General features: G+C 40.3%; 1 protein-coding gene across 1 annotated transcript in view; it reads left to right on the top strand.

Moving 5' to 3' along the window:
* Positions 1-19,807, top strand: part of ift80 (intraflagellar transport 80 homolog (Chlamydomonas)) — a 53,845-nt gene extending 34,038 nt beyond the window's left edge. Inside the window, exons 10-21 of the mRNA XM_081614600.1 lie at positions 3,408-3,587; positions 4,461-4,579; positions 5,938-6,012; positions 6,513-6,676; positions 6,796-6,860; positions 8,649-8,784; positions 8,869-9,016; positions 10,793-10,964; positions 16,610-16,699; positions 17,256-17,428; positions 17,891-18,014; positions 18,601-19,807. Of these exons, the coding sequence (XP_081470726.1) occupies positions 3,408-3,587; positions 4,461-4,579; positions 5,938-6,012; positions 6,513-6,676; positions 6,796-6,860; positions 8,649-8,784; positions 8,869-9,016; positions 10,793-10,964; positions 16,610-16,699; positions 17,256-17,428; positions 17,891-18,014; positions 18,601-18,714 (1,560 nt within the window). The 3' untranslated portion in view covers positions 18,715-19,807. The remainder of the gene's footprint in view (positions 1-3,407; positions 3,588-4,460; positions 4,580-5,937; positions 6,013-6,512; positions 6,677-6,795; positions 6,861-8,648; positions 8,785-8,868; positions 9,017-10,792; positions 10,965-16,609; positions 16,700-17,255; positions 17,429-17,890; positions 18,015-18,600) is intronic.
* Positions 19,808-22,380: the final 2,573 nt, after the last annotated feature.

Genomic DNA, 22,380 nt, shown 5'->3' with positions numbered 1-22,380 from the left:
GTTTTTTCCAGGCAATGTGCAGCTGGCTCCACAGGTCAAAGGTCCCACAGCATCGCACACTTCATAAAAGTTCTGTCATCTGAATGTGTTGAATCCATAACTCTTCTGTAAAATAGCTGACTATTTTACACATGCATATACCATTGCATATGTATAAGGGGCTTGTCGCTCCAACGCTTGAAAAAGACGCCGACGTCTCCTCTGATGGCTGATAGAGCGCTGGCGCCATTGCTAAATTATGAATATATCTCGTAGAGTTATTTACATCCATCTCTTCCATAATAAGACTTATCGCATGAACAAGCTGCTTCACATGTGATTTTAATGTTATTTCTTATTCAATTTCAACACTGCAATTGTGAAATTATATTTTTTTTTTCCCCAAAGCTCATTTTTACAAAAAAAGTGCAAATCTTTATCAGTAGTACCAATAACTTTAGAAGATACTAAACATCATTTTAAAATGTTTAGACACTCGATTAAAATGCAAACTTGCACAGAATTTCTCCTTGTGGTATGTATTTTAGTTCATATATTCATTTTTCTGTTTTTTCTCTCACACTGGTACCAACGCTCTACGCACACACACACACACGCATACACACACACACACACACACACACACACACACACACACACACACACACACACACACACACACACACACACGCATACACACACACACACACAAATCAACAGAAACTTAGACACACGTTGTCTCCCGCTGGCTCCAGAAAGTGTCAAATGGCTCAATGTGTTAAAAGCATTAGGTAAGCATGGCTCCAGCAGCGCTCCACAGCCTGATATCGTATGTCTTGCTTCATTACAGCCTAGTGTATACATTCGGCTGCATCTCTGACCCTCCATCTATCCATCCCTCTCACTTCACTCCCTCTGCTCTCTCCCTGGGGTACTTTAAAAGATCGCGGGCCATCTCAAGATGTTAGCAGAAGAATGACTGAGCCCTCCTGTTACTGTAAACGCTGGCCAAGGCTGCCCAGCGTTACAGCTTGTGCAAGCACACCTCAGAAGCACAAAAAAAGTTCTCAATATGGATAATATATCAAAAAAATTTTTTTTTTAATTTTCTGTAGATGGGAGAAAAGTTAAAAGTCAAAGTAAAAAAAAAAAAAAGGAGGGAAAAGTTAAAAAGATAGTAAAAGTTCTGAGCTATCCCTCGTCCACATGGGAAAGGTCTTTTTTTTTCTTCTTCTTCCCCCTGCAGCTATTTTCGGTTATGACATGACATTAACTGCTGCAAGAGAGCTGACCAAAACCAGCTGAGTGGCATGTGTATGAGGCACACACGAGGACCTGGAGATGGAACGAGATCAAAGCATTTGGCCTGTAACCTGCAGCCTGCCGACTGCCCCCCCTATCGCCCCCGTCAGAGGCAGCGGAGAGGAAATAACGATACACCTCACATCCCGCAGCTGCATGTGTACGAGGCAGCAAACACACTGAGGCCTTTACTCCAAGGTTCACCGCAGCACTTGGCCAGCTGCACCACACTTGTCTCTCCCTCGCAAGGAAACCGGCAGGGCAAGGTTAACATTAGCACTTTTCTCCCTTCATAAGCAGTTTACGGTGTGAATGCACGCATTTGTGTTGAAGATCTCGGCTGAGAAATTCCAAACCTGACTCAGATCGGCCACTTTCAGCCGTGGTAAGTGGATAAAAATCCACTATACTTAGCGCGCTGATCTTTAAAACAAATAACACTTGTGGGAAATAAACTTATTATACCTTATGGAGCCAACGTAGGCTAGTGACCGGTCGTCAGGGGGGATTGTGCTTCGGGAAAAAAAATAGAGGGAAACTTTTAAATGTTGGTCCAGTATACTCGATCAACACGTTTGCACGCGTCCTGAAGACTTAGGGTGAAAAGTACTGCATATTACCATGTCAAAACAAAAGCAGCAGTGTGGAAAAATGCTTTTGTTGCGATAAAATTAAGATATCTGTATAAAAAGACAACAAGCTAAAAGATCACAGGTTATTTCTGGTATGAAGTGCAGAGAAAATGCAGATTTCATCTTGAAACTGCTTTTCTTGAAGATCAAATTGTTCTGTCTGGACTTTTAGATCTAAAAACAACAAAAGACTATCGCAGCATTTGTTTTTTGTTTTTTTACATATTTGGATAAATAAATCTTTAATTTTAAAATATTTTTTACTTTATTTGGAATACCAAAATAATGTAAAAATCAAAAGTAAGAGAAGACCTTCTAAATCATCTATCTCACTGTACAGAAAGTGATCTACAATTTGAGAGCATTCAAAACAAGTGCCAGATGTGGCTAGGTGAGCGAGTTTGAACGCAGGTGCTGAAAGTCTCCAAAAATCCTGAAATGTCCTCAGGTGACCCACATCAGACTCTTGGATGACTGTACAATCAGAAAGAAACTTTGTAGGAGGTTTTCAAAGGAGGAAACCCCCTTCTGTCAAATACGAACTTGAAGCTCAGACTAAAGTTTGCCATAGAAAACATAAAAGTTCATAACTTCTGGAATAATGTTTGAGTCTTAAGCTTGAATTGTTTGGACTCCAGAATAGGAGATATTTTTTGGCATCAACCAATTACAGCATTTATTTTTAATTGCAGTTAAGTATTATCATGAATTTTAGAGATGGACACACAAAGCTAAAAGTTCATGTATTATTTATTTTAATTGTCTGGATTTTTTGTTCTTACTAAATCCAGTTTCCTTTGATTGTGTTACCAATGAAATTTGGGAGAATATGCCCCCTGACCAAACCATCCTCCTACATGTAGGTATTATTGTTTTAAGCTCTTACTGTTGGATTTCTGTAAATAGGAATATCATTAAAATATTCAATATCAGGGCACTGTGTGTCTAAGTTAGGAAAGGAGGCACCATTTATGAAACTGATGCTAATGGAATGTGAAGCAAAGGCTATTGAAGAGTTTATGGAAGTTTCTCAGAGTGTGGACTGCATCTGGAGTCAGTGCTTCAACAGCCCCTACATGTAGATTCATCAAGAGTATAAACTGTTGCATCCCTCGAGTTGAGCCACTTGTGAAACGGAAACGAGCTTATTACACCTGAGGTAAGAAGAGGATATGACTTTTTGCATGTCGTTTGGAAACTAAGGTTCCAGAGGAAGAGCGGTGAGGCACACGATCCAAGTTGCTTGAAGTCCAGTGGGAAGTTTTAACAGCCAGTGATGAAGAGGAAGTCTAAAATCAGAGCAGCTATGGTTTTACAGTGTAGTTGCTTAGAATCGTTTCATGTCAGGCTGCTTTATTTCTTACATGAAAGAAAAAAACAGGTATCAAATGACTAAGACAACAAAGGTACAAAAACATCTAAAGGGGCAAAGTAACCAGCACCTCCATCGAACCTATTGGCCTATTTTTCTCCGCTCTGCTCCTCTCCCTGCAGTGGTCCTACGCGCTGGAGAAACCCAACACGGGCAGCGTGTTCAACCTGGCCTGGTCTGCGGACGGCACCCAGCTGGCCGGGGCCTGCGGAAACGGACATGTCATCTTTGCCCACGTGGTGGAGCAGCACTGGGAGTGGAAGAACTTTAGCATAACTCTTACCAAAAGAAGGACCATGCAGGTAGAAAGAGTCATCGTTTTCTAAAACGCTTTCCGGCATACCTGATTTACAAAATGCACTTCTGCATGTTACAAAGATATACACCAATCCTGCAGTGACAATGGTCAGTCTGTGTGGCTCGCCACCTTGCTTCCTACAGTTTAAACTTGCTCTTAACCACAAGGCAGCGTTTACACGCAGTTAACACGCCCAAGTGTACATATACACACCCACTTTTACACTTTGAGACATGCACACCTACAGAAACAAGGAAACAGACAGACACTCTTCTGCCTCTACCAAGTGCAGTTTGTGAAAACCAAACAAAGTAGGGTCATCAGCCATTTATTTTCAGCCTTGTTGGCACTTTTCTAGCCCCCCACCCACAATCCACACACACACACACACACACACACACACACACACACACACACACACACACACACACACACACACTCTTATCCTCTCAGTTCGTTTTTAATAGTGCACATCTGCCAGTGGTTTGTGAATCAGCCAGCTAAATTTACCACCTTGTGGTCAAACGGTATTTATTCCTGGTTGTGTTGCATGTAAATTTGGATAGCTGCAGGGAGCAGAGGAGGAAGATTTATAAAGCTGTAAAAATAGCCCCACCTTTCACCTGGTGCTGGAAAAGGCTCTTTCATTCATTCACTCGGAACTGGAAAGACGTATTTATCGATGCAGGTGGAAAAAAAAGAGGGTAGTTTTCTTCCTCTGACCTTTGAATGCTTCTGTGCAGTTTTCTGTTAGTCTAACACGGTTTAAGGTTAAATTGGTAAATATTTTCCTTGTGATGAAAAGTTTATGCTCGCCATTTATTTCTGATAAGTCAAAGTGTTTCCCCCCTTTGCCTTTTCTCTCTGTTCTCCTCAGGTGAGGAACGTACAGAACGATGCGGTAGACGTGTTGGAGTTCAGAGATCGCATCATCAAAGCCTCTCTGGCGTTCGACCACCTGGTGGTGGCCACTTCCCTCCAGTGCTACGTCTACAAGTCAGTGGATTCCTCCTGCTTTGTTTTCCTCATGTGCCATTAGTGCTGTCAGATCCTGAGGACTCGTATGTTTTGACAGTACGAACTGTCTTTGACACGCAAGGAAATAAAAAGAATCTATGAAATACAAAATTAAAATTGAAAGAAAGAAATAACAGCTAACGCAGTCTTGTTCAGAATTAAAAGACAATAAAACTGTTATGTCTTTTTAATATTTCATAGCTTGGGTTCTGTAATACTGCTTGGAATCATAATTTTATTTATTACAGTGAATTTATGTGGCTGTTTAATGGGCCCTTCAGAGCCTTCAGCTCTGGTACTACATCTGCATAACCCCAAGCAGTCTGAACTAAAACATGTAAACACTAAAATCCTCTTCATTAAAAAAAAGAAAGAAAAAATATCTTTTATATGGAATTTGGAAATGTTAATTATTTTTCTTTTCCAATTTTTTTTTTTAGCTTTCTTTCCATAAATATCAGATTTTATTTTTATAATCGTTTGCTTTTGCGCTTATTCTTATTCACTTATTTATTAAATAATTTATTCTTTTTAATAATATATTATGTTTTATTAATTATACTATATTACCTTATAATATTATATTCTGTAGACTTTATTGTGTTGAATTCAATTAATAAGTGACAAAAAAAATCCTAGTTTATTTGTGCTAGATGCCCAATGCAGGTTCTACTTTCTTTCTTCAAGTTCTATAATTTTACCTACTTTCTGAATTTTGCTTTTACACCGAGTGTGGTGTGTTGTGGTATTGTTTTGTTTTATCTGCTTAATAATTAGTTATTTTATTCATTTTTGTTCTTTTATCATTTGACTTTATCTTTATTTTTATTCATACTTTTACTTTTCATTCCTTAGGGCCAGAAAATAATAGTGTTTCTTCCATAACCATCCTCCTGAATTACATTTGACAGATTTAAATGTGTTTTGGTGCAGATTAATCTCTTTGGACATTTGTTTTTAAGCGTCTTGTTTAGTTTTTGGCAGATATAGGGGAGATCAGTTTTTAATCCTGTCATAAACTTTACGTTGCAAAAATGCTGTGTGAAAAGAAATTCAGATATTGTCTGGTTGATGAATTGTTGCTTCATGTTGTATTCATAAGTACAGAAAACACTGGCTTAGCTGTGCTTCCTCAAATGTCTCCTCAAGATGTTCTTTTGTAATGATCATTTAATGCGGATAATTTTACTCTCCTGGTGAATTTGAAGAACCTTTCTTCTTCACATTGTTATTTTCCCAGAGTTACTCTTCACGTCATCGAATGACATGTTTTTCTTACTTCTCTCACTTTGGATTGTCATGAGGTTTTTTTTTGTTTTGTTTTGTTTTTGTGCCAGCTCCAGGAACTGGAATACTCCACTCATCTTTGATCTGAAGGAGGGAACGGTCAGCCTCATCCTGCAGGCGGAAAAGTGAGCCTTTCAACTCCATGAGCTGCACAACAAGAGACAGAACAATCCGCTGGATCGCCTGTCTGCTCCCCTAATGCTTCATTACTCTCCACTGGCTGCTCATCAGCCAGCAGCTATACACACACACACATTTACACATAGACAGGGTGTGCTCTGACTTTACCCCTGTCATACAATAAGGCTGAGAGTGAAACCACTGGGGGAAATTAGATTAATATGGAGTAGCTCTTATGCAATCCCCCCAGTGCTATCTCCGACACTTAGCACGGAGCTAAATAGATTACTGACTATTTTGTAATCGCAGTTGAATCCGATGCATCGTGTTGAGTAAGTTAGCGCTGTTACTATTACGCAGTACATTTTTAAATTATCTGAATGTGTCAGTTAATTATCTCTTACTGCTCCACCGTCTTAACAACTTGTCCATTTCATTCCTCCCTGTGAAATAACAGGAAAACGTTACGCACTGCGCCTCTGATCTCCTGCACTTCCTTTCCCAGACATTTTCTGCTCGTGGACGGATCCGGATTGTATACTTTCTCTTATGAGGGTCGATTAACATCGTCGCCGAAGTTTCTGGGTATGAGAGCCGACGTTCTAAGTGACCAGGCTGTCTCGCTTAGCAACGACACAATCGCTATCCGAGACAAGAGCGATGAGAAAGGTTCGGGGACATCTTCCAAAACAGCCCTTTTAAAAGTCCTACACTTAGTTTGACATTTCTATTTCTCTCTCTCTCTCTCTCTCTCTCTCTCTTGCTCTCTCTCTCTTTTTCATCATCAGTCATCCTTTTCTTTGATGCCATGACCGGAAAACCCCTCAGTGATGGGAAGCCATTGACTCACAAGGTGGGCTATTCTTTTTCTGTCTTTTTAATCAGAGAACATTTTCCAAATCAACTGTTTGTTTGTTTTTTATTTAAATAGATGTCATGTTTAAAGTCAGGCCACATTCTCTTAGTCAGGTTCAAGCCCAGCCTTTGAGTAGGCCACTTCAAAACCTTCATTAAGTATTTTTTTAGCTATCTATATAACTTAACATAAAATAGATTACATGTTACCGATTAAAATAGCTGAATGCATCAGAAAAAGCAAAACAGAAAACATCTAAAAGGGGGAAAATACGTTTTCACCACATTGTGGTGTATTTGTCTGACTTGGACTTGGAAACTTTGACTTCCCAGAGCAGCTCGGATGCCCCATAAAAGGCGCATATGTGCATCAAATTAATACATTTGACAGAGTAAGCATATCTGCACAATGCAGTTGTCCTGCTATTGTTATTATTTATATGATTTCTATTAAACCTTGTCTCAGGACAAATCAAAGCTTATGAGATCTTGGAAAATGTACCTCTTTATTTTCAGAGTTGTACTTCCAGGCCTTTGGAAGGTGTTGAAAACAAGAATAAATAATTATAAAGTAAAATGATTGAATCGGTTTATATACTCTGTGAGTTCTAGCTGAAGCTGAAGAACACACATTAATCCCATTTTACTGTCTTCCTTTGGTTACCAGTTGCGTTTTGAAATTATTTTCATATAGATAAAGTTTTTCAGTGTTTGCGTCAGGATGTTGTGTTCTGTGTAAATCTGAAGTTGAGAGTGCAAAACATTAGAAGATGGTTTAATTTGAAAATAAAATTTCACCATCTGCCTTGAAAATGCTAATGCTACACAGAAATAAATTAGCGGAAGCTAACGCTAACCACGAAGATGACTGTCTCTTTCTGTGTCATTGTCATTTTCTTCCAGTTGATGAATGGTGTGAGACTCGTGAACAGCAAAGTCCTTACTTGTGCTGCATGGTATTTCTTTAGCGTTTTACGAGTAGGATGACTTGTAGAAAACATATAATGTGACAAAGTTCATCCAAGACATGAAAATGCATAACGTTTTATGACAATCGTTCGCTTAAAAGGCTCAAAAACGGAGGCCATCTTGAAAAATGGCAGTCTTCCTGAAATTCAAGTGTCTAATGGGAAATATGAAAAGCAGAACCTGAGAGGCGAACATTCAAATTCTTACTCTCGTATCCACACTTGGAAGGTTTTTATAGTAATATGCTGCACTATAAAGGAATGTGGCTCGTGAAATTCAGTATTATGAATTTTTACAATTTACAATTTCTTTTAGTGGAGGAAACCACTAAAAGAAATTGTAAAGGAAAATCCCAACATCCTTTTTATGTGACTTTATATGCAATGTTCCATTTTCTTTTTTTTACCCATATTACGCATATGAACTTGGGAGGTAGTATAGTTTATTTGTACCTGTCAAAATTGTGGGCACACTTCATTACTCTTTCAGAATCAATGGGCTTGGTGTGCCCAAACCTTTGGCTGGTTTATTTATATGAAAGGTTTATGACAGAAGTGAATTTCTGCATTGAAACATAAATGAACTCATGTTTGGAAGATGAGTCAAAGACACTTCCAAATACAGAGATTTTAAAGCCAAAATCCCAAAACAAGAATTAAGAGGGGAAAAAAATGAAATTTTGCTACTGGACCTCTTAAGCATTTAGGCTGGGAGGTTAAAACCGTCTTCTCTTTGTTTTGTATATACAAGTGGTCACAGTAGGGAGTCTTTTACCTCTCTCTTATGCATTTCTTCTTTTGTGTCTGTTTTTGTGCAGCTGGAGGTGCTGGAGGTAGCTTTAGACCAGTGTGGCCCGTCATCAGAAAGGAAAATCTCTCTGATTGACAAGAACCATGACCTGTACTTGACCTCGGTGCATCATTTAGGGAAGGAGCCCAAAATCTGCAAAATCGGTGAGAGAAAAGCTACCAGGAACTCCTACCTCTCCTTAGACAACTGCTGAAGACAGAAGTGTTTGCATGCGAACTGTCTTGCAGGCAGCATGGTTCACAGCATGGCATGGAACGACACCGCCAACATCTTATGTGGAATCCAGGATATTCAGTTTACGGTGTGGTACTATCCCAGCGTCGTCTTCGCTGACAAGGAACTGCTTCCAAGAACCATTTACACAAAGGATGGCAGGTAAGTCTTTCACAGATTGTATTGCAGACACTATGGGGAACCAAACGCCCAAACTCAGTCACCTGACAGTTCTCAACTGGGAAGTTTTTGAGATCTGTAAAGTAGGGCTGAAACGATTAATCGGATTGATCGCGATTAATCGGTTATTGAAATAATTGTCAACTAATGTAGTAAACGATTAATTGTTAAATGGAGGGTACAGACTCAAAAAAGGTCATTTAGTGAAAAAACAACATATTCAGAGCAGTAGCTAAATTTGTGCAAAAATTATATACATTTTGCATTTAACATGAAAAAGCTTTGTCTATTTTTAGCCAGAACTACTCAAGTGGTGTAGTTTCAGCTTCACTCAGTTCAGATTCACCAAAGGAAGACTATGATACTGCATTTTAGGCAATAAAATGTCTATTTTGTTATTAAAAAATTAATTGAGTTACTTGTTTACTTGCATATTTTAACTGATTTCAAAAGTTACATAAAAAGACTTAAGTGGTTAAATGAATAGTCCGTATAATAAATCAGATTAATCGATTAATCGTCGGTATAATCTATGGATTAATCGATTACTAAAATAATTGTTATCTGCAGCCCTATAGTAAAGTAATTCACAAGATGTAAAACTCATCTTATTTCTAGCCTATTCCCTGGGTTGCAGCACACCTTATGACCTTATTACCTTTTGTTTTTTATGAGCAGCAGTTGCTGTGTGCAAATCTTCCTGCTGAAAAGTCCTGAGCACAGGAGGGGCTCAGGCAGTCCGAGCGATGTCTCTTAAACCGCTTTTGCACATTTTCCGCGCTAATCTTCAGGGACAAATAGATGTCAGCCGAGAGGCAGGTGGAGGCCATCTTCTCTCCAAAGCAAACTTCTGACTCGGCAACGATAACTGATTTGACGTAGGCGGCTTCTCGGGCGCCTGCGCCGACATCACGCTGCTCGATCATCTCTGCGGTCTGCACCGAAACCGCAGAGCGAGCAGAAAATATTTAATGTTTTTCAAGCAGTCTGGAAGAAAAGCGTGATGGATATAAAAGGTGGTTTGCAGTTTTATATAAAATGTACAGCGCAGTCATAGTCTTCAGGACATCTTTATTTTATTGAGACGTTATGCGATTTACCAAAATGAAGTTGGTTAGAATGAATGGTTTACCAGATTTCTTCCAAATAGAAAAATACTACTTTACTACTGCTACTTTAACTTTAATGTCGTACAACTTCATTCTCGAGTCACTACGACTGTATTCTTGTAATATTACGACGTTCTTCTTGTCATAAAAAATGTTTAAATCCTAATAGCCCATTATGGAGTTAGCTGGAATTCAACATCACAAATAGATAGAAGCTGTAAAATAAGCTTGTTAGACAAGATGGCCGCCTGCTGTCTAATTTAAAGAGCCCATCTGATTGTATTCAGTCATAAAGTCCACGCTTTGTGGAACCATCTCTACCTGCCTTGAACACCTCTACTGACATTTTGACCCCGTTTGTTTTTGCCAAATCATTCAAGTTCAGTCAAAGTGAACAGACGGTGTCGACAAACATCAATCATGAATATGCTATGATCCAAACCATTCCAACTTTGCCTGTAAGGTAATTTTTTTGCTGAAAGATGAACCCTGTATGTTGCTAAACCCTTTATATTTTCCACATGAGCACCTTTTTCCATTCCCTCTCTCAGTATTTTACAAACCTGAGTTACACATAACAAAATATGAAGATACAATGTTTGTTTGTTCTGATTTTACCTGGTATGTTTGTGTTTATATCTATGCGAAGCGAGTTCAGCCACGCACCTCACATCCTGAGCTACGTTGGCACCAAGGTGACGCTGCGCCAAGGAGACGGCTCGTTGGTGTACAGCAACGTCCCACTTTATTCAACTCTCCTGCATGAGTACAGCGCCTCTGCACGCTGGGAGGACGCACTCCGTCTCTGCCGCTTCGCCAAAGTAAGATATTAACGCTTCTCCGATATCGGTTGTTTCTTGTATAAATATGGACATTTTTCCGACAGCTTTGTTATTTCTCCTCTTAGGAGAGATAATAAAATAGCCACTTCTTGGCTATTTAAAAAAAAAAAAAAGAAATCTGGCAGTGTGACGTATATAGGATTTACCTGCTATTTATTTACCTGCCCATAAGTAAAATTCAGATTAACCAATTGTTGACGTGAGCTAAAAATGGAAACCTTCTGAGACGGAGCATTTTGTCTAAGCTGAGGAGTAGGGAAAGGTAACAATAAGTAAATTGCATATTCATTTGTTAAAATTGACCTGTTAAATTCCAGACATAAATAGAGCTGAGAAACTGCGACAAGAGTTCAGAAGTGATGGTCACAGATTTGCAAAGCCTTTGCGATTGCAGCAAATCACGGTTCAGAATAGTTTTAACTGTGGAACACAAATGCAAGCCAAAAACTTTTAAAAGTTTAATTTATTCTTTAAAAATGTGCTTCTTTTTCTTCATACTTTTCAATTGTGCTCTATTTTGTTTTAAAATCACAATAAAATGCATTAAAGTGTTTGAATGTAACTTGAGGTCACATTCTAAAAAGCTAAAGGGTGCAAACACTCTTTTTTTTTTTTTTTTTCCTCAAAGCCATGCGCGTATAAAACGGCTTGACAAAGCCTGCGATGGAAGGTAGTGAACAGGTTTACGAGAGCAGAACAGCAGGGTTGAATTAGCCCGCAATTAGCCTGGTGACAGCATTTACCGGATCAAATCCCCCAAGACTTCACTCATAAATACACGCTTTGCTGTATGAATTTAAGACCCTCCAGCCGTATGACCTAGGGCACACAAAAAGGGAGGGGGGGACCTAAAACCGCGCTCTGCCGGGGAGATGATGCGGTAACCGCAGCCATAAAAAGGGACAAGCATAAGCGAGCGAAGGGTGCAGCAGAGGAGGTGGAGAGAGAGAGAGAGAGAGACTCACCAGATTTAAGAGGTTTTCCTCTGACCCCTCCTCCTCCCCCAGTTCTGGTAAGCGCTTGGTGGCAGCGTGGCTTTTCCCAGAATCCCAGTTGTTGTTGTCAGTAAACGTCCGTCATATAGGAGCTAACGTATACAAACATGACGTACAGTCCATGACATCATGTTACCCAGATTCGACAGGGGAATTACCCCCCCCCAAAAAAATAATGCCTTCCTTGAAATTGTGCTTTCTCGCGAAGCCGTGTCACGTTTATGACGTCACCCAGTGCCTGTGTCTGTGTTATTTGTTTACTGCTGTGGTTTCCAGTTAGAGGCCTTCGTCATGGTAACGGACACGGATTAAAGGAGGAAAGGCAGGGTGGCGGCTCCGAAGTGTGGTCTGCTCAACCGGAGTTTTAATTAATGCAAATGTAATTGTTTACATTAGCAAGTGTCTGTGCTACATGTAGGGTCGTTTTTCAAGATTTTCTGCAATGCTCAATTTTATGACTTTATGAAGCATGGAATTCTGAAATTATATATATATATATATATATATATATATATATATATATATATATATATATATATATATATATAGCTGACTGTATAGCTCAATAGGTAAGTCACCAGTCTTCCACCCGGGAGACCCGGGTTCGAGGCCAGGCTGGGGGCTGGGGCAAAAAGTTACAACGGTGACATTGAGCTGTCAGTGTGGGTCCTTAGGCAAGACCCTTGGAGCTATATAGCCTACCTCATACCATGAGAGACACAAATAAGCATGACATGCCGGCTCAGACGTCGCCCGGTCAAACAAGGTCTGCGTCAGGTGCTGGGGGACCAGAGCACCCTGATGAAAAGTGGGCTACTGGAACAAGACGGAAATGGGCGAGAGATGAAAACATGGATCTGTTGGAATGCTACTACTCAAGTAATCCTAGTCAGAGGGGCTACATGCAAAGACTGTGGGAGGAATGGTTAGCTCGACATCCCCAGTCAACACTAACTGCCAAACAACTAGTAGCTCAGTGTTCCAACATCCGCAAACGGCAACTGCTGTCACAACTGGAGATTGACGAGGTACGACACAAGTGCTACGGGAAGGAGCCAGGATGCCAGGTCAGAAGGGAGTCAACTACGACTCCCCGCCCAGAGACTGGGTATGTAGCCCCAGTAATGAACGAACCATCTGAGCTGAACGAGGCAGCAACTGACCTGAGAGAGAGAATCATGGCCCGAATGAACACCAGACGACCCCGACGCCAATTACAACGGCTGAGTGAAGTACCATCAGAAAGTCTCATTGAAGATGTGAATTCGGCATTGAGAACGATCCCTACCAACACCATAACAGAAACCAATGAGCTGATATACAACTCAGCATCAGTGATCCTTGAGATGCTTGGTTATAAGAGCAACCATGAGACCCAATACCCACCATGGAAAAGACGGTTAGAGGCTAAGATCAAGACAACAAGGAGGGAAGTGAGTCAACTGTCAGAGCTCCAAAGGGGTGCAATGAAAAGATCAGTACCCAAGAAGTACAGCCAGATGCCCATACCTGAAGCACTCGAAACTGCCAAACAAAGGCTCCAAGCCTTGGCCAGCCGCCTAAAGAGATACACGAGAGAGAATGAAGCCAGGAGGATTAACCGGCTCTTCGCCACCCAACCAGCTAAAGTGTACTCTCAATGGCAGGGTAATAACAACAGAGCAGACCCACCCAGGCTGGAGACTGAACAATACTGGAAAGGCATATGGGAAAGGGAGGCGTCCCACAACAGCAATGCACAGTGGCTAACCTCTCTACGAGAGGACCACAGCAACCTCCCTGAACAAGCCCCGGTAACCATCACTGTGGCAGATGTCCAAGACAGAGTCTCGGGTATGAAAAACTGGACAGCACCAGGACCTGACATGATCCATGCCTACTGGCTTAAGAAACTCACTGCCCTCCATGAGCGACTGGCAGCTCAACTGAACCAGCTGCTACAAAATGGGACTCACCCTGAATGGTTAACTGTAGGGCGAACAATCCTGATACAGAAGGAACCCTCGAAGGGTTCAGTCCCATCCAACTATCGGCCAATAACCTGTCTCTCTACAACATGGAAGCTCATGTCAGGCATCATAGCGGCTAAGATAAGCGGGCACATGGATAAATACATGAGCAAGGCACAGAAGGGCATAGGCATAAATAGCAGAGGAGCCAAACACCAACTCCTTGTAGACCACACAGTTGCCCGAGACTGCAAAACCCGACACACCAACCTGTGTACCGCTTGGATTGATTACAAGAAAGCCTATGACTCAATGCCACACACTTGGATCATTGAATGCTTAGAGATGTACAACATCAATAGGACTCTAAGAGCCTTCATTGCAAACTCGATGGGGCTGTGGAAAACCACCCTTGAAGCCAACTGCAAACCACTTGCACAAGTGTCCATCAAATGTGGCATATACCAAGGAGATGCTCTGTCCCCACTGCTGTTCTGCATAGGCCTGAACCCTCTCAGCCAAATCATCAACAAGACTGGCTACGGATACCGACTCAAGAATGGGGCTATGATCAGTCACCTCCTCTACATGGATGACATCAAGCTGTACGCCAAGAGCGAGCGAGATATCGACTCACTGATCCACACCACCAGGATCTACAGCACTGACATTGGGATGTCATTCGGACTAGAGAAGTGTGGTCGGATGGTTACAAAGAGAGGGAAGGTCGCCCACACAGAAGGGGTCTCACTCCCAGAAGGAACAATAGCAGACATAGAGCACAGCTACAAGTACCTGGGAATACCACAAGCAAATGGCAACCTCGATGAGGTCACAAGGAAAGGAGCCACAGCCAAATACCTCCAACGAATAAGGCAAGTCCTGAGAAGCCAGCTCAATGGCAAGAACAAGATCCGTGCAATAAACAGCTATGCCTTACCAGTAATCAGATACCCTGCCGGAATAATTAGCTGGCCAATGGAAGAGATGAAGGCCACGGATGTTAAGACTAGGAAGCTACTAACCATGCATGGAGGATTCCACCCCAAATCCAGCACCCTGAGACTGTACACGAGCCGTAAGGAAGGAGGCAGAGGACTAGTGAGTGTGAGAGCCACTGTCCAGGATGAAACATCCAAGATCCATAAATACATCAAGGACAAAGCCTCAACAGACGATGTGCTCAGCGAATGTCTCAGGCAATGGGGAACAGAAGACAAGGTGCTGGAAGTACCATCATGGGAGGACAAGCCCCTACATGGGATGTACCACCGACAAATAACTGAAGTGGCTGATGTCAGGAAAACCTACCAATGGCTGGAGAAAGCTGGACTGAAGGACAGCACAGAGGCTCTCATCCTGGCCGCCCAGGAACAGGCCCTAAACACCAGAGCAATAGAGGCTCAGATCTACCACACCAGACAAGACCCAAGGTGTAGGTTGTGCAAGGAGGCCCTGAGACAGTCCAGCACATAATAGCAGGGTGCAAGATGCTGGCAGGGAAAGCGTACATGGAACGACATAACCAAGTGGCGGGCATAGTGTACAGGAACATCTGTGCAGAATATGGACTGGAAGCCCCAAGATCAAAGTGGGGAACACCCCCAAAAGTGGTGGAGAATGACCGAGCTAAGATCCTGTGGGACTTCCAGATCCAGACAGACAAGATGGTAATGGCGAACCAACCGGACATTGTGGTGGTGGATAAAGAACAGAGGAAAGCCGTTGTGGTGGATGTAGCAATACCAAGTGATTACAACATCAGGAAAAAGGAGCATGAGAAATTGGAGAAATACCAGGGCCTCAGGGAGGAACTGGAAAAGACCTGGAAGGTGAAGACCACAGTGGTGCCTGTAGTCATCGGGGCCCTCGGGGCAGTCACCCCCAAACTGGAGCAGTGGCTCAAACAGATCCCAGGAACAACATCAGACATCTCAGTCCAGAAATGTGCAGTTCTAGGCACAGCCAAGATACTGCGCAGAACCCTCAAGCTCCCAGGCCTCTGGTAGAGGACCCGAGCTCAGAGGATGAAACAGACCACCCGCGGAGGGTGAGAAGGGAATTTTTTTTTTTTTTATATAGTTAATTAGATCTGACTGGATTCAATTCGAAAATACAAATATAAAAAAGTTTTGCGCTGTAATGGTGCTTCCTCTTCTGGCTATGATGTCAGGAAGAAAAAGGCAATTAAAAGAAATGTAGAAAAAAAGTTGAAATGAGCTATTTAGAAATTTTGACCCCGTTTTTGACTCATTATTATTTATTGTGAAATTGCATTTTCTTCGGGTTTCCAGGAGTGATTATTTAAAGAATGAAGCAGCCATCTGGAGGCTTCAGCTTTAATTTCTTCAGGTAGTTCACAGCGAGTTTTGAATTTTTCAACCTCTATTGGTTTTTTTTTTACATTGTGTAAATTCATAATGTTTTATATTTCTCTGCACATAAACAGTCTTTTCATCAACTTACATCTTTTATTTTTCTCCAAATATACAGTGAGCAGCTTCTCACAAATCTCTATTTCTCCTCATGAATTTATATTGGGTCCTCTCCGCCCTTGAAACAGAGATTTTATCTTTTTAACTTCCTCCTAAAATAAAAGTTAAATAATATTTTTGCTCCATCGGGACATTAAAGCTAAAGGACGTTAAAGGACGATCTGTTTCCCCTCTTCCACCTGCAGGACCAGTCTTTGTGGGCGTGTCTCGCCGGCATGGCGATGGCAAGCAGAGACCTGAACACGGCAGAGATGGCCTATGCTGCTATTGGGGAGGTAAGAACCTCAGCAAAAGAGGAATCCGACAAATTAAAACTGCATTTAGTTCATCAGCTGTTCAAATCCGTAAAAAATGTCAAAACTTTGCATAAATCTGTTTTTGTTTTTACCTTTTTCTTGCTGCTGTGACGCCTGACTTTCCCCACTGTGGGACAATAAAGTATATTTTTATTCATTTCTAAACAAATTTTGAAGAGATGTGAGAGCTGTGGGACTAATCACTACTGATCATGTTTTACTTCTGTTAGAGTGATTAGTTCAGAGCTTCTGAACAGTTTAAATGTCATTTTCAGTAAACGAGACACTCGTTTCCTCTTGTTCCTGTTTCTTCTTCTTGTATTTTGAACATTAACTTAGAAATCGTATTTGATTTAGCCGCATTAAATGCAGATGCCTGTACGTTTTTTTCCTGGTCTTAGGTTTTGATCAGGAGTGTAAAACTGAAAACTGAGACGGTTTTCACCTAAAATGACTGTAACAAAACACGCAAGTCAGAGAGGTGAGGCATTTCAGTGACTATATTGCATCTGTTTTTTGTTTTTGTTTTTTTAAGTTACCAAGAGTGCAGTACATCAACTTTATTAAAGAGCAGCCGTCTAAGGAGTCATCGCTGGCCCACATGCTGATGTTCAGTGGTCACGTCCAGGAAGCTGAAACAACTCTCCTCCAAGCTGGTCTCATCTATCAGGCTATACAAATGAATATTGACCTTTTCAACTGGAACAGGTAGATTCTCAAGTTTTTAATGTGTATATTAAAGAGCATTATCATTATAGCGTTTTTACCTCTTTACCTTTGCAGTTTTCATTATCATTTATCACAAAAATTACTGGGAGAATTTATCTTTCAGCAAAATCTGTTATTGTGACAAGCCTAGAAAGGGGTGTGAATAATTTTGAGCTTGATTGTATGTTCTATTATTATTATTATTATTATTATTATTATTATTATTATTATTATTATTTCCAATTACACACTGATAGCACACAGAACCCCTGTTCAATCAAGAAATCCGCACGTCCTGTGGACAGCAATGATCCGTCCGAATTAAAGACTCTAAAATGTGACATTTGTCCTTAAATCTATTATATTTTTTAAGGAAGTCGTATGAAAACGACACAAATTTGACCTGGGGTTTGTTTTCAAAGTTAGTGTTAAGCTTGTCTCCTGGTTCTTTGTCTGGTTCAGGGCTCTCGAGCTGGCGGTCAAACACAAAACCCATGTGGACACCGTGCTGGCTTTCAGGGGGAAGTTCCTGCAGACGTTTGGCAGGAAGGAGACCAACAAGAGATTCCTGCAGTACTCCGAAGGGGTGTGTTCTGTGGTGCTGAATAAACTGATTTAGTTGCAGGTTATGAAGTTGGAACAGAGTGCACTCTACTAACTGTGTCCTTTTGAATAATTAACTTTTTTTGCATAGCTTAGGCAAAATGGATTTCCCTCAATTCACTAAGTAGTTAACAGGTAAACACCTACATGACCTGGTTTAGTAATTTCACCTAATTGAAGCTTCCATTGCTGTTTGTCACAATGTTGTTTTACGGTCGACAGAGAATAAAAGACAAAAAGGGAACACTTTTTTTATGCATAAATGTCCACTGTCATGAATCTGACAGACATAAATATGTAAATTTGAAATACAAAACCTGTGGGAACCCTGTTGGTGGAAGCTTTATCTCAGGTTTTGAAATTGTAACCTCCATACTATTGAAATCCCTGATGAACACACAGCACATACTGTAGGTGCATCAATTATGTAGCTTCCAGTCGATCTTAAAATAGAAAGAGTTTGTTTTATTATCACTTTTAGTTGAATGCCTGTTTCCTAAATGTTCTGCTTTCTAACCTCATTAATTAATGTTCTCCAATTTGACCCAACTTTCTTTGCTCTCCGTCAGGTCGAGGTGGACTGGGAAAGAATCCAGGCGAAGATTGAGATGGAGTTGTTTAAAGAGCGGGAGAAAGCTGCACACACCTCTGTGAGGGGCAGCGTGGCGTCTCGACATTTATGATAAGGACTCTTGGGTTGTTTTGCTACATCTGAGTGACACAAAATCGTTACATGAGGTACAGCCTCCATCTGACGGCGTCGTTTTTTTGTGACCCGCCTTCCACACAACCCGTTGTAAATGGCGCCAACATGTCACTTCTTGGCACTGTTCTCCAGCAGCTGTTTTATTCCACGCTTTAAACTTCGGTTCTCATTCGGCTTTGTTTGTCGCTGTTGAGGTTTTCAGTTATTGTTCTTTCTGTAAATACGAGCAATCTTATGTGAATATATTTTTTTCTTTTAACCCATTTCCTGACTTTTGGTGGTCGGTACACACCGGCTTTGCTGGAACGCTGTGTGCTCCAAGTGGCTGGAACAAATGGATTTATATCGTGTTAATGTCCCAGGGAAACAGGAAGTCATCAATTACTAAAGAAAACCTCATTGATACTCTGACTAAATGAAAAAGTGAAAGCTTCTGTGGTATGTTATAGGGATTGTCATGAATGTCAAAAAGATCATTTCAGAAATATATATTTTTTTTATCTTGTTCATTTTTCCCCTCTGAGTTTGATTAGATAAAAAGGGTTGATTTTGTCAGAAATTTAAACGGTGCATTCTACTGCAAGTACCAATATTTAAAATTCATAAATGTATATTTTTTACACCTATTTTCTCATTCACTCAGATTCATCACTAAAGTTAAGCGTCCGGCAGTTTGTCACCCACGACCGGCTGTAAACAAAGAGACGTCACGTGAATTCATGCCGCCCGCGCTCCGTCGTTAGGCTCACTTTGGGTGGATGGGAATGAGTTGGCGCGGTTCAGACGGTCTGCTTTTATTTAGCTGATGTTTGAATTGGCAGCTGCAGTCGCAGGCCTGTCCAGGGTTCAGGAAGGAAAACAGCTCTCGGTGATCGATGCGTCAGATTTTATCTCTGCTCATCTGTTCATTTAACCTGATGGGTTCAGACATGTCAAAGTGAACACGCTCATGTTCCAAAACGTGTTTTTGTACATCTACATTTTTACTGTTTATACAGCCAAAACTCTGTTGCTGTTGTTTCTTTTTTAAACACTACATGGAATATGATTCAATAAAGCAAATACACTTATTTATGAAAAAGAAATGTGTTCTCTATTTGACAAGACTTGAGTTTTTTTGCAGTCCAAAAAAAGTCTTAAATACACCCAGATTTTTTTTATTCACATTTACCTCTGGCTTACTTTTTTTTTTTATTTTTTATTTTTTACTTTGGATTCTTTTTTTCTTTTTTTTCACCAACTTTTATTGAGTTGTCATCATGCTGTGACAAAACCACATTTCTCATGATGTCGGACTAAATTCAGTCTTTCCAATAAAACTTTTGAAATAATTTTGCTCCTGAAGCCGGTTTATCGTATTTAAAATATTAGAACCAAATTGTTGTAGTCATGTTATGGGAAAGCATATAATTAAAGGTACTGACACAGTCTTGGAAACGCTGGGAAAACCTTGAAGGTAGCTCTGATCATTCGTCCGATCTGGATACGAATAGAAAAATAAACTTTGGGTTTTTTTCCCCGTTTTTTTTAAAGGACAGAAATCTAATAATCAGTCAAGTGATGGAAAAACATGATCTTGTGGAGTTTATGCTTTTTTTTAAATTTGTTTTGCCACATAACTATTTGATTTTAACATTTTACTCATCTGTTTTTTGGGGGGTTTTGAAATACCGACTGAAAATAAAGGTAAATTTTTCTGCCTTTTTCTTTTTACATTAAGGTGGGGCTACTTATTTGTTTGATTTTATTCTATTTTTTTTAAAAAAATTTGCCAATGTGTTTTGTAGAATCTGCAGTTTTGGAAACCATTCCATATTTTCAAGACAAATAGGTCTAGAATTCAAAATGATTATTATACAAGCTGTTGTGAGTTAAGATTTCGCTCTAAAAGTATTTAGAGTTTCTTAAAATTTTCCGCATATATCTAGACATTTTTTTTGTCTTGATTCATCTGCCGTAACTTACAGAAACACTATGTTATCATTTTCTATGGTGAATCTTACCATACATCCTCCACTGGCGTTATGTGAGCTGACTGCTTGCCATACGGCTCCTTTCAGAAATCCGAGACGCCTCCAGCTTTGGGCCTTGTCTCTGCCTCTCAGTAACCTACTTCCGTCTGCTGATGTTTTAAAGCTATCGATCTAGATAAAACAGTTACAGAGCAAGCTTTGACATTAAATATTAAATATAAAGCTATTAAAGATATTTATATTAAGATTTATAACTAAAGATTTGAATATCTTTAGTAGTGTTCAGAGAATGGCCAGACAACAAATCATTATTGCTAATTTTCCCTAACCAATATTTGTTACAAAAAATATGTATGCATGTTTAGTTTTTTTAATATTTAGAACCAAATTCTGCGCTACGATCTGAACGATGAGCCTCGTCTTCACAAGAGTGAAGTGAGTTTGATCATTTTTAAACTAGTGCTCACTCTACTCAGTCAAGAGATGCTGCTGGGATCTCATGTAAAATTTATGAGGAGAACAAGCTCCATTGATTTGACCTTTTCTGTTCTTTTGTCCAGTAAGCAATGGAGTAAATGGATTATGGGCACAGACTTAAAAAAAAACATGATTTGTGTACTGCATCTGTTCCATAAGATCTATTTGTTTTTCTCTCGTTCTATTTGCTTCTGCAAAAAATATTACAGATTGTTTTGATTGGTGATAGCTGCCTTCGAGGAAAACTGAAAAACAACCGCGTTGTTGTTTTTTGTTCTGGGGAAAGATGAAGCATCTTTATCATAAAAACATCCTAGAAACAGGAGCTGACTCACTTTGGCCCAGACGGAGTTGAGTTGCGTTCACGTATCCCGCCTCCTGTAACCCTGCAGTCGGCTTTCGCTGCTCGGTTTTAATGCTTTTAAATGTCAGCATCCTCCGAGCCGGAGAAGGAAAGCCATCAGTGATCACTATCAGCTCGGCCATCGCAGTGTTGGGTTACAGAAGCGAACGGCAATCACTCCAGCCTCTTAGTTTCCGCAGAGTCGGTCAGAGAAACTCCACGTTTGCTTTGTCAGGCTCGCAGAAAGAGATGCCTGAAAATATCTACGAAATATATCACACAGGCATAAATGTACTTCTCAGAACGCATTTGACAGATTGTATTTTTAACGTCTTCATGTTTGACTGTATTGTGGGTTTTCTTTTATACCACAGTGTCAAATCTACACACAGACTGGAATGAAAGCATTTACCACATTTGGATAAATGTCCTTTCGCCCGTTGCAGAGATGCTACACTTTTCTTTTTGCGGGTGTCAGCAGTTTGCTGGTGTAAACCTGGCTGAGTATTAGGCCATTAAAGTCAGAAATACCTCAAATGAAATGTTCTTTAAGACTGGGAAATTATGGCTTAAACATAAAATGTCAGATTTTTTTTTAATACTAAATTCAATTTCCAATTTTCATAATTTTTTTCCCCCCTTGCTTTCTTTTCTTACAAAGGAATTACAAATGACAAAAATATCTTTAAAAATAAAAAAAGGCTTTTATTTCAACCATCTCTTGTATGAGTTGACCTGAATTCAAAGACCAAATACTTAGAAGTAAAACACGCTCGTCAAACAAACAAGATGGCTGCCGTGGGCATGCTGACCTCATCTGCAAAATAATATGATTCTCACGACAGCTTGT

This window comes from Poecilia reticulata, chromosome 13 (genome assembly GCF_904066995.2).
Source record: "Poecilia reticulata chromosome 13, P_reticulata-male-v2, whole genome shotgun sequence".
Lineage (NCBI taxonomy): Eukaryota > Metazoa > Chordata > Actinopteri > Cyprinodontiformes > Poeciliidae > Poecilia > Poecilia reticulata.
Note: the sequence above shows the minus strand (reverse complement) of the source record. Positions and strands in the feature narration are given on the sequence as shown.